The 12200-nt window shown below is 29.0% G+C and overlaps 2 protein-coding genes across 2 annotated transcripts; both read right to left on the minus strand.

The window, feature by feature from the left end:
• Positions 1 to 110: 110 nt before the first annotated feature.
• Positions 111 to 6860, minus strand: LOC112522918 (protein PLANT CADMIUM RESISTANCE 2-like). The gene is made up of 4 exons (XM_025132259.1): positions 6631 to 6860; positions 779 to 850; positions 421 to 633; positions 111 to 308 (listed from the first exon to the last, which is right to left on the minus strand). The coding sequence occupies exons 1-4, from the start codon at positions 6794 to 6796 to the stop codon at positions 232 to 234; spliced, it is 528 nt and encodes a 175-aa protein (XP_024988027.1). The 5' UTR covers positions 6797 to 6860; the 3' UTR covers positions 111 to 231.
• A 1350-nt stretch (positions 6861 to 8210) lies between these two features.
• Positions 8211 to 9211, minus strand: LOC112523231 (protein PLANT CADMIUM RESISTANCE 2-like). The gene is made up of 4 exons (XM_025132754.1): positions 9025 to 9211; positions 8835 to 8906; positions 8522 to 8734; positions 8211 to 8408 (listed from the first exon to the last, which is right to left on the minus strand). Exons 1-4 carry the CDS (start codon positions 9176 to 9178, stop codon positions 8332 to 8334), a joined length of 516 nt encoding a protein of 171 aa, XP_024988522.1. The 5' UTR covers positions 9179 to 9211; the 3' UTR covers positions 8211 to 8331.
• Positions 9212 to 12200: the final 2989 nt, after the last annotated feature.

Genomic DNA, 12200 nt, shown 5'->3' on the forward strand with positions numbered 1-12200 from the left:
TTCAAATATCTTTTACAAAGAAAGTCAAGTTTTATCTCTTGGGATTATCATATTCTATGCATACAAATTAGAGCTACCCCTGATACCAAAATTTCAKTATTAAAATTCTGTAGAAAAAACTAYTTATTTTTAAAGGAATAATACAAACCACATGTTGTACAACATATTTATATAATATGTAAAATCTTTAATGTATTTAATAATTTAAGGATTTTTCAACTGTCAACATAATCAACGTTTCATTTCTGTATGAGCAAAAGGTGGCATCACGATTCCTTGATTTTGCCTCTCCATATTTCCATGCCATCCTGAACATAATGGAAAACGTATAAAACTGGAATTAGATTTTCTTTATGCAAATTGTATGTCATACATGTTGAAGTTAACTGGTTCGTTTGAGAGAAGTGAAAAAGTTATTACCAAGAGACATATCGAACCCACGATGTTGAAGCTCACGATACTCTTGGCATATGGCGCACCGCTCACAACAACAATGGACAAGACAATCGTTGCAGGGTTCCTCAGACAACATGTATTGTTGTCTCATTTTAGACCGATACATAAAAGAATATATCCATTGGCATCCAGTAAGTAGAAGAATTACCGTGTAAAGGGCTCCATGGACATCACAGGCTATTGTTATAAAATAAAGAAACGGATGTCTCATCAAATTAATTCAAATTTGGAACGATACTTCCAGTTCTTCAAGTAAAATCTTTGAGTAATCGTCTTTTTAAACAGTCATATTATTACTTTGTAGCATATACAAGATACTTACAAGTGTTTCCCTTGTCTACAATCTCGGCGATTTGGCCAAAAGGAATACATGGACACCAACATATTAAGCAACCTGAAATAGTTTCAAAGTTACAAACAATTTATAAAAGAAACCTGCTTAATGGATTTAGGTTATGATTTACTAATATAACGTACTTCATCGATAAATATAGGTTACATATAGGCTTACAATTGAAGACATCGGACCCACAATCACAAAGGCCTGTGGACCATTGGCCGACGGAGTTCATAGGTTGAGTTGGAAAACCGGTGGTGTACAGTGGCGGTGGTGGTGGTTGTTGGACAGATGGTGGTGGTGCGTACTCATTGGAAGGGTATATAATGATTAAGGGATCGTTTACCTAAATGCTTACCCGGTAAACACTTATTCTTCTAAGTAACACTATAATTTATTTTTTACTAGGTAAGATTGTAGTACATTAAAATTGTAGCATATACAACAATTTACTCGGTAAGCACTTACCCGGGTAATTAAGGGTCGTCACCCTCACTTACCGAGTAAGAACTCTCCATATTTAACATTGTGCTTACCGGGTAAGATTTTTAACCCTTGTCATGTTCATCAGATAAAAAAAATTACTCGGTGAACACTTACCAAGTAAGCGTTTAATAAACGACCCTTAAAGTTTAATTGGGTTGCTTGTTTGAATTTGGTGGTGATGAAGGATTGTGGAAATAAATATTTATAGAAGACTCAAGATAAGGTATTTTATACACACATAAATGGAAATTCGTTTATTTATATAGGGTTTTATTTAATACATTTAAATAAGGTTTTATATTAAAAAAATCAAAATTTTCATTTAATTTTTAAAAGTTTTTATGATTTTTAAAATAAGCTTGAGTTAGATTTGCAGTTAAAATATTTATTTATTTTATTGAAATACGAAGTAATTTTTTTTTTATATTTTTTTGTCAAAAATCACATGCGAAACCCAACTCACAATTAGTCGACGTCTCTGTTAAAAGTCGCTAATTCTTGTCAAAAATCAAATGTGATATTGATCATAATTAAGTGAAAAAATGTAAATTATCCACAACATCACATATGATATTTGTAATTTGAATCACATTTGATCTTATATATATTACATGTGTTCTGCTACGCATCACATTTCTTATTTGTAAATTTTTTCTTTATTATTTCTTAAACATTTTATTTTCTTTTAAGAAGTATATAAAACATAGAAGTTAAAATTTTGATAAAATAATTTTTTTAACTTTGTTTTATTTTCCGTTTCTTGTAGATTTTGATATAAGTTTTGGTATTAATAAGTTTAATCATTATATTATTATATTTCAGATACTTTTGAACATATACAACTAAAATTAATTTATAAATCATAAATTAATAATTATAAAATATATTTTTCTATTTTTATAAGATGCAGATGACACCATATGAATTATTCCTCATAGCCCTCCTTCAAAGAAAACGGAAAAAGACATCGAGAATCACAAAAGCTCGCAAATACACCCAATTCTCCATATCCCTGACATTTTCCCAAACCTATGAGTTTTCTACAATTTTCCAAATGTTGCTCAATCTTCGGTTTTTAATCATCGTGCTCGATATTGGCCGGCGTTGAGTGCATTTTATGCACCTAACTTTGTATATTTCAGTTGTGTCTTTTATGCTTTTCAGTCCTTAATTTAGTCTTTTCATGTTTTTTTATTGTTCTTTTTTGTTTCTTTCTCTAACTACAATTGGAAGTTCTTTCGGTGATAGTTTTTATGCTTTTTATATGTATTTTTATATAGATTATGCATAGTTTTAAAGACGGAAGAGTGAAGGCATGTTCAAGGTGATTAAAGAAAAGAAACATCAAAAGAATGTCGAAGGTGAAGCCGAAAACGAAGAAAACAAGAAGATAATCGAGAGAAAGGAGGAGAAACAATGGAAGGGAAATCGGAATGGACTGATTGCTGCCCACGCTTCACGGGCATGAAATTCTACTTTGCAAGCGCGAAGAAAACACCTTAATTCATGTTGAAAGTTTTTGCCACGGTTTCATGGGTATCAAGATTTTTTCACGGTCGTGAAACATATTAACTAATTAACTTATTCACATATGAACAATTGAACATGTGCGTTCATATGTGAATTAATCAAATAGTTCACATTGAAGTAATTAACGGATTCATATATGAACATATAGTCCATATGTGTATCACACGGGTTCACATATCAACTCATTTGCCGCCTATTTGTAAAAGTTATGAAACTACTCATCTATTTTCTGCATACCATTACGATGAATTATCCGATATTTCACGGTTAAAGCCATCATCTTTTTACTTTTTTTACTTTTCAAATACTTATCATTTTTCAAATGAACCTTACTATAATTAATAGTTATTTTATTTGAAAATAAATATATAGGTATGCATGCTTCGACTTGGTTAATACAACGTTTAACCACTTCTAATTATTAACTTATGAGAGATTCAAATGTTAAAATATACTCCTTACTTTTATTAATGTCTTTGACTTCATTTATTTATATAGCGATAATATATATATATATATATATATATATATATATATATATATAAGGTTGGGTTCACGTGAGACCAGCCTGTTTTCGTGAGACCCGTAAGACCACATTTTTACACGTAAACTTCACAGCAAAAATACTGTGAAGGTTTAAAAAAGTCAAACCTTCACAACAAAATCACTGTGAAGGTTTTAAAAAGTCACCTTCACAGCATTTTTGCTGTGAAGTTTCAAGTGTAAAATGCTGGTCTCACGGGTCTCACGAAAACAGGCTGGTCTCACATGATCCCAAGTCTATATATATATATATATATATATATATATATATATGTATAGAGAGAGAGAGAGAGATAGAGGTTGGTTAATATACAACTCTTGACATTTGTGCAACCAATACAACCCAATCTCAACCGTTCATTTCATTTTATTAATATGTGATTTCATAGAAGTTTTGATTGTTTCCTAATATAAAGTATTGATCATAATTAATGAATCATATTTTTCTTCCATAAATATTCAAATTATAATAAATGAACTCTCATCATTTCCATAAATATGTCAATTTATTGGGTTGCATTGGTTGTACAAATGTGATGGGTTGTATTTGAAACAAATTATATATATATATATATATATAGAGAGAGAGAGAGAGAGAGAGAAAGAGAGAGAGATAGAGAGACAAAGAGAGAGAACGTTTAAAATGTAATTCATTACATTTGTACAACCAATAAAACCCAATTAATTGAGATATTTATGAAAATGATGAGAGTTCATTTATTATGATTTGAATATTTATGAAAGAAGACTACGATTCATTAATTATGATCAAAACTTTATATTAGGAAACAATAAAAAACTTTTATGAAATCACATATTTATCAAATTAAATGGATGATTGAGATTGAGTTGTATTGGTTATACAAATGTAAATGGTTGCATAATAACTCACCTATTTCTTTCTCTCTCTCTCTCTCTCTCTCTCTCTATATATATATATATATATATCTATTCAAGAGAAAACTAGTTAGTTTGTGATAACTATGAGAAACAATATCAACCAAAAATTAATGGATACTAGGAAACTAATATTTTTGGTAATTTGACTTAAAATTTTAATTATAAGGCATTTTAGGTATTTTAAATTTTTTATCTCTCTTTTGTCTCTCTCTCTAGCTTCTGGCCTCCGATAAACTTTATTTCGGCGAACACCATGTGATACCCAACATATAATATACATAATGTGATATCCAAAACACACCAAGTAAACTTCGAGACTATTGTAATACCAAATATGGTACCACTATGACACCAACTGTGGTATCATTGTGACACCAACTGTGATACCACTATGACACCAACTGTGGTATCATTGTGACACCAACTGTGATACCACTATGATACATACGTTGTATATATGTATGTGTGTCTACAATGTGTGTTGTGTGTGTGCGTGCAATGTGTACGTGTGCAGTGTATGTATGTATGTATGTATGTATGTTGTTGGTCTGGAGGTTAGGATGGAAAAGAAAGTTGGAACGGAAATGGCCACCGGAGTGAAGGGTTCTCCCGGATGGTGGGTGCTACTGGATGGAGGGTGATCGATGAAGGCGTTTGAGAGAAGATTGATGGAGTGTCGATGGAGATGGTGGTCAGTAGCGGGAATGGGGGAAGGGAGATGGGTAGTAGGGGGGATCACATGGACAAAGATGGGGCTAGATGTCGGAGATGTGAGATGCTCACAAGTCACAAGTGGGTTTTCAGTGTTCGATCGTCGATGATGGTGTCTTGGTCCTTGTGTGTTTGTGTGTGTGTGTGTGTATATATATATTAAGGTAGTTAAAGTAAATTGAAATATTAAACTAATTAAAATAAATTGAATAATCAACACAAATTACTAATTTATTCTTCTATTTTATTTTAAGAAAAATATTAATTATCTTAAATGATTGGCTCACGTTGGATCTCAGAGTTACCACAAACTAATTCGTTCTCATCATAGGAGAGCGTTCAAATAAAAACCACTCAATTTGTAAAACCGTGAAAACCCCATTCAACCAATCATAATTTTTCATTTTGTTCATTTTTTTTTTGTAATTATGAGAGGTTGTTTAACCATTTTTATTGTGGAGGGTGTTAATCATGGATATTATCATCTTCATTATTTTAATTTTAGATAAATACATGAAACGGTTTCATTAAAATTTTATTAAATATTATATGAAACAATTTCATAACCATATATGAAACAAATTCATCAAAAAAAGTATTATATGAAACAATTTCACGAGATTAAACAATTTCATGAATTTTTTTTTCATAAGATTAAGACGAATGAAAGTAGTTTTTACGGTTTTTACAAATTGGAGTGATTTTCATTTGATCGTTCATCTCTCTCTCTCTCTCTCTCTCTCTCTCTCTCTATATATATATATATATAGAAAGAGAGAGACTTAATTGTGATTTATTTTGAATTGTCTTGGTTTAATAGGAAGAAAAAAGACTTGGTCCCATTCTACTAACGAATTAACAATGTATTAAAATTAATAAATTAAATCAATCAACAATCAAAAATAAAAAATTCTGAATAATTAATAAGAATTTATTGATCACAACTATTTTCTTTTACAAAATATCTTTATTTACTTATAACAAATCTATATTTTTTTACATCAACCTTTTTTCTTGCATATGATTGGTCGAAAATAATTCTTTTAGTTCATGAAAATGACATTTTTTAGAAAATTCCAATTAAATCACATCATAATTTATGATTTCTTCTTCAACATCTATCGTCTTTATCTTCGTTCTTTTCAATCAAAATATGATTTGTACAGTTAAAATCTTTTGGTATTTTTTTATAAAAAAATTGAGTTGAAGTTGTCTTATTAAAATACGGATTAACAATTAAAAGAAAAACTTGGAGACGGAGATGATATAACTTTTTTTTTTGAAATATATAATATTTATATACGGCAAATGCAACAAATAAACTCACACACCCTCCTCACCTATGGTGAGGTTTGAACCTCTGACCTCCTAGAAAGCCAAGGGCTACGATACCGCTAGGCCAAATGCTCTTTATATATAATATTTATATAACTTGTATGGATTAACGATTAAACAAATTTATTGTATCATACAAGTTGAAGAATAACGTTATATTTTGGTCTATTTTATTAGTTGATTGAAATCCAAAAGCAATACACGCCACCAATAAACTAAGCAACCTACACTTATTGAAAATGGTACAAAATATCAATACGACCGTCTTGTTTAACGGTTTTTGATTTACTTATATCATATACTGGATCGATGAAAATATGTTATAGACTTACAGATAGAAACATCAGAGCAACAATCACAAAGGCCAGAGGACCATTTGTGTGTTGACATCATGGCGGAAGCCGATATGCCGACGGCATATTGTGATTGCAAAGACGCTAATGATGGTTGGCCGTCTGATGGTGGTGGTTGCTCACTTGGCTCTGATGAAGAGTACATGATTTGAAAACTAAATGAGTTGATTGTTTGGATTGGTGGTGGTAAGTGTTTATTAAGTTGATTATTTGTCGTTGTCGGGCCAAGGATAAGATATCTTCACCACATATATTATCCATAGACTTCATCCACGTTGAAACATGATCATGATAATTAAGGGCCGAATGATAACATTATATAAATCCAAAGGGTTGAAAATTATATTATAATATCATTAGATTTGTATTTTCTTGCACTATATGTAACAATATAAATTTAAATTATTTTAATTTTTGATATAATTATTTTTCTTTATAAAACGTTTGCAAATTAAAAAACAATATGGAAACATTATATATAAACTAGAAGTGTACTCGTGCAATGCATCGAGATAAATCCTGATTTCAACGTTTCATTTTATTCTTTATCTACATCAATATAAGATTTCATGTGGTTTTGAGTAAGTGATAATATTTTTATTTTTAAATAAAATATCATAAAATTTTGAAAAAACTATATCGATATTAGTATCAAATTAACCATTTAAAAGTTTTTGTTTTGTGTAATTTATTTAAATCTTTTATTATAATTTAATTTAATGTAACGAAGTAATTTAATTTATGTTTAATTATATAATTCTTTATAAAGATAATAATTAAGTATTCTGTTAAAACTTAATGATTTTCCTAATTATATTTTAGATTTTTTTATATTTAAAATGAGATGTTTATTCTGTATTTGATTATGTTTATCTGCAGTTAGTTACACAAATTCAAACGTAGAGTTTTAATAAGTTGTACTTACGTACAATTTACTTGTAATATTGAATTTTAAGTAATATAAATCAATAAATAGTAATTCGTGCATAAAAAATAATTTTTAAGAATTTTTATCAAATGATCTGTAATATAGTATAGATATAATTTATAAATATAAAAATACTTCAAGGCTTCAAGCCCATAATTTATGTGTTTGGGCCGGATCCAATCTATTTTTTATTTAATAGATGTAATATTTGGACAAAAGTAAGTCATATGTTGTGGACTTAATAGTTGAAAACAAATTTTCAAAAAATTTCTACTTTGGACACCAACTTCTTACTTGATAGTTTTTAATTTTAGAACTTTGGCCACTAATTCTGGATATAATTTTCAGAATTAGTCCTTCAGTTTCAAAAACACCAAGAATGGTACATGTTGAACAAAAATAATTAACTTTCTGAAAATTACGTATTGACCCCTGAAAAGCAAATATTTTGACATTTCACCGTGTGAGCTTGTAATAATTTACAAACTAAACCCTCTATTTTTGCATAAGGCAACCCTAATTTCAAATATCTTTTACAAAGAAAGTCAAGTTTTATCTCTTGGGATTATCATATTCTATGCATACAAATTAGAGCTACCCCTGATACCAAAATTTCAGTATTAAAATTCTGTAGAAAAAACTATTTATTTTTAAAGGAATAATACAAACCACATGTTGTACAACATATTTATATAATATGTAAAATCTTTAATGTATTTAATAATTTAAGGATTTTTCAACTGTCAACATAATCAACGTTTCATTTCTGTATGAGCAAAAGGTGGCATCACGATTCCTTGATTTTGCCTCTCCATATTTCCATGCCATCCTGAACATAATGGAAAACGTATAAAACTGGAATTAGATTTTCTTTATGCAAATTGTATGTCATACATGTTGAAGTTAACTGGTTCGTTTGAGAGACAGTGAAAAAGTTATTACCAAGAGACATATCGAATCCACGGTGTTCAAGCTCACGATACTCTTGGCACATGGCGCATGGCTCACAACAACAATGGACAAGACAATCGTTGCAGGGTTCCTCAGACAACATGTATTGTTGTCTCATTTTAGACCGATACATACAAGAATATATCCATTGGCATCCAGTGAGTAGAAGAAGTACCGTGTAAAGGGTTCCATGGACAGCACAAGCTATTATTATAAATTAAAGAAAAGAATCACTCAGCAAATTAATTCAAATCTTGAACCATACTTCCAGTTCTTCAAGTAAATAAACATACAAGATACTCACAAGTGTTTCCCTTGTCTGCAATCTCGGCGATTTGGCCAAAAGGAATACACGGACACCAACACGTTAAGCAACCTGAAACAGTTTCAAAGTTACAAACAGTTTATAAAAAAAATCTTGCTTAATGGGTTTAGGTTATGATTTTATGATATAACCTACTTCAATGATAAATATATGTTATATATAGGCTTACAATTGTAGACATCAGACCCACAATCACAAAGGCCCGTGGACCATTGGCCGACAGAGTTCATAGGTTGAGCTGGAATACCGGTGGTGTACAGTGGCGGCGGTGGTGGTGGTTGTTGGAAGGATGGTGGTGGTGCGTACTCATTGGAAGGGTACATAATGATTAAAATTGAATTGGGTTGCTTGTTTGAATTTGGTGGTGATGAGGGATTGTGGAAGTAAATATTTATAGGACGAATGTTAGAAAAAGTCAAGATAAGGTATTTAATACGCACATAAATGAAAATTTATTAATTCTTATAAACAAATTATATATAGAAATTCATTTATTTGTATAAGGTTTTATTTAATACATTTAAATAAGGTTTTTTTTTTTAAATTAAAATTTTCATTTAATTTTTATAATATTTAAAATAAGTGTGATTTAGATTTGCATTTAAAATATTTATTTATTTTATTGAAATACAAAGTAATTCATTTTTTTTTATTTTTTTTACAATTTTCGCCAAACAGTACATGCGGAACCCAACCAAGTTAATCGACATCTCTTTTAAAAGTCGCTAATCTTTTATTATCAAAAATCAAATGTGATATTGATCATAGTTAAGTGAAAAACTGTAAATTATCCACAACATCACATGTGATATTTGTAATGAATTACATTTGAATCACATTCGATCTTATACATATTACATGTGTTCTGCTACACATCACATTCCATTTTGTTTTCATTATTATTATTTTTTGATGTGTAATTCGAATCACTGTTTTTTCACGGTTTTAATCACATGTGATTAGATTGAAAACTTTTTATTAAAAAAAAGTCAATTGATTGTGGATCATATATGATCTTGATGAAAACAATATATTTTTTTAAATGTTATCTTTAACGAACAAAAAATCTTTAAATGCATATCAAATTATGTTTATTTTAAATGTCTTAAATAGAAAATATTTTTTTAAACTGAAAAATTAAATCAAATTAAAATAATAAAAATAAAAATCTTAAAAAAATGCTTTAACTCTTTTTTAAATAAATGACTTTCATACCCTTATGTATTTATTTTTAGAATTTTTTATTTCATACATTATTCAATCAATCTTGTGGGCTACTTTTTGTTTCAGACATTATTTAATCATTCTTTTTAAAATTAATAAATTAAATCGATTAAAAATAAAAAATTCAAAATACAGATAAAAAGGTTTTAAGAATTTATTGATCACAACTATATTCTTTTAGAAAATATCTTTATTTAATTAGTATTTTGTACTATTCCTTCATCTCCACTTTTATTACATTAACTTTTTTCTTTCCTATAGACATGAGAATTTGTCCCGACCCGTCAGGAAACCCAATTCACCCGTCCGGTCAAGAATGAGGATTCCTCGATAAATTGGGTTTCAGGGACGGGGATCCCCGTTTGGCTCAAACCGGTGATGGGGGTGGCGATGAGTATCGCACTCCCCGCTCAACCCCGTACCCGTATATATATTAATTAAATGTGTTTTTGGATATTACTCGATATGTTTTGGTACATATAACGTTAATTTTGTTAGATTAAATTTAATTTCTTTTGGTTTCCAATTTATTAATTATTATATGATGATGTTATTTTCTCTATTAAATTAAATTTCTTTTGATTTTAGGTTAATTGGAAAAGTGTGAAATCTAAACATGTATAGCGTCTCACACATTTGATTTAACAAAAACTTACACAAACAGAAAAAAAAAAAAAATCTTCATTTCCCCGTTGGAGGTACGGGGGATGAGGATGTGATCAAATTCCCCGATGGAGATGGAGACTTTTAGATGAAGTTTGAAAAAGAAAATGGTATTTATTAAAAAAAATTGAGTTGAAATTGTCTTATTAAAATATGGATTAACAATTAAAAGAAAAACCTGAAGACGGAGATGTTACAACTTATATGGATTAACGACTAAAAAAATATATATGGATTAAAAAAATTGTATGATACAAGTTGAAGGTCAACTATCCATTTAATGGAGGTTTTACAGATATACATTGTCTCAAAATATCTAACTTTAAACTGATAGATCTTGCACACAGATAGCATGTAAGAAATATGTTGAACTGATAATAGATTACTATCCCATAGAGTCGTTGAGGAGAGACAAAAAGTTCCAACAATAATATGAGATAGAGTAAATTGTGATTTTTGTCCCTGTGGTTTGTTAATAATTCTGATTTTCGTTTCTATGGTTTGTAATTTATTGTTATTTTCGTTCTTAAACTAATTCTTACTTTAAATACAAGGGATCAAACCAGTAAAGAAATTGTAAATCACAAGGATCAAAACAACAATAAATTGTAAATTATAAAGACGAATATAACAATAAATTTACAAACCAATGGGATGAAAAAAGCAAATTTGAAACTACATGGACGAAAATTGGTACCTTTAACAAATCACAGGGACAAAAACGTAATTTATTAATATTCTTTTAGCACATTGTTTTATAATTTAATTTAGTACCTAGAATTAATGATATTGAAAGTCGTATCCAACTTACCTAACAAAATCTTATTATAGTCTTTTGAACGTCATACAAATTATAAAAACTCGGTTTGGCTATTAATGAAAGTATTTTATATCAAATGAAAGGAATATTTTTTCAAAAAGGAATATTCCAAAATTATCCTTTTTTCTTTTGTATAAAAATTGATTGTTTTTAATTGTTGTTTCTCCAATATAACCTTGTATGCACGAACTACGGTCAATTGCATCTTAAGCAGATATAATTTTTGCTAATATATGGACCGTTTACTAGACACTTACTTTGATAAATATTTATTATTCAATTATTTTATTAGAAACATAATAAGAACTGAGAATCTTATCCAAACATGTGTCTAGAATTTTACTCGGTAAGTAAGATTACGGACTTTTACTTAATAAGATATCATGATTATTATATGTTAAAAAACATTGCATATGCAAACAAAACACAGGTTTCTCTTTCAAGAAAAAAAGATACATTTTACTTCAAGATTCTCTACTACAATAGAAGTCGAAATTGTGATAGCACAAAAGTAACCAAACCAACCATAAGATATACGATTTAATGCATGAAGTAAGTGACAAAAAATTTAGGTTTAAATAATGCTTGGGGATTTTTAGTAAAAAAAAAAAACAAAGGACATGATAGATTCAACAGGA

This window comes from Cynara cardunculus (genome assembly GCF_001531365.2).
Source record: "Cynara cardunculus var. scolymus isolate 2C chromosome LG 12, CcrdV1, whole genome shotgun sequence".
Lineage (NCBI taxonomy): Eukaryota > Viridiplantae > Streptophyta > Magnoliopsida > Asterales > Asteraceae > Cynara > Cynara cardunculus.

What these genes read in the sequence shown, in the direction of transcription:
- LOC112522918 (XM_025132259.1), bottom strand. Translation starts at nt 6,796, where the DNA reads ATGTACTCTTCATCAGAGCCAAGTGAGCAACCACCACCATCAGACGGC. An exon ending in TTGCTCTGATGTTTCTATCT is followed by an intron (nt 851 to 6,630) that starts GTAAGTCTATAA and finishes AAACTATTTCAG; the next exon opens with GTTGCTTAATATGTTGGTGT. An exon ending in TGGGTTCGATATGTCTCTTG is followed by an intron (nt 309 to 420) that starts GTAATAACTTTT and finishes CATTATGTTCAG; the next exon opens with GATGGCATGGAAATATGGAG.
- LOC112523231 (XM_025132754.1), bottom strand. Translation starts at nt 9,178, where the DNA reads ATGTACCCTTCCAATGAGTACGCACCACCACCATCCTTCCAACAACCA. An exon ending in TGCAGACAAGGGAAACACTT is followed by an intron (nt 8,735 to 8,834) that starts GTGAGTATCTTG and finishes TTATAATAATAG; the next exon opens with CTTGTGCTGTCCATGGAACC. An exon ending in TGGATTCGATATGTCTCTTG is followed by an intron (nt 8,409 to 8,521) that starts GTAATAACTTTT and finishes CATTATGTTCAG; the next exon opens with GATGGCATGGAAATATGGAG.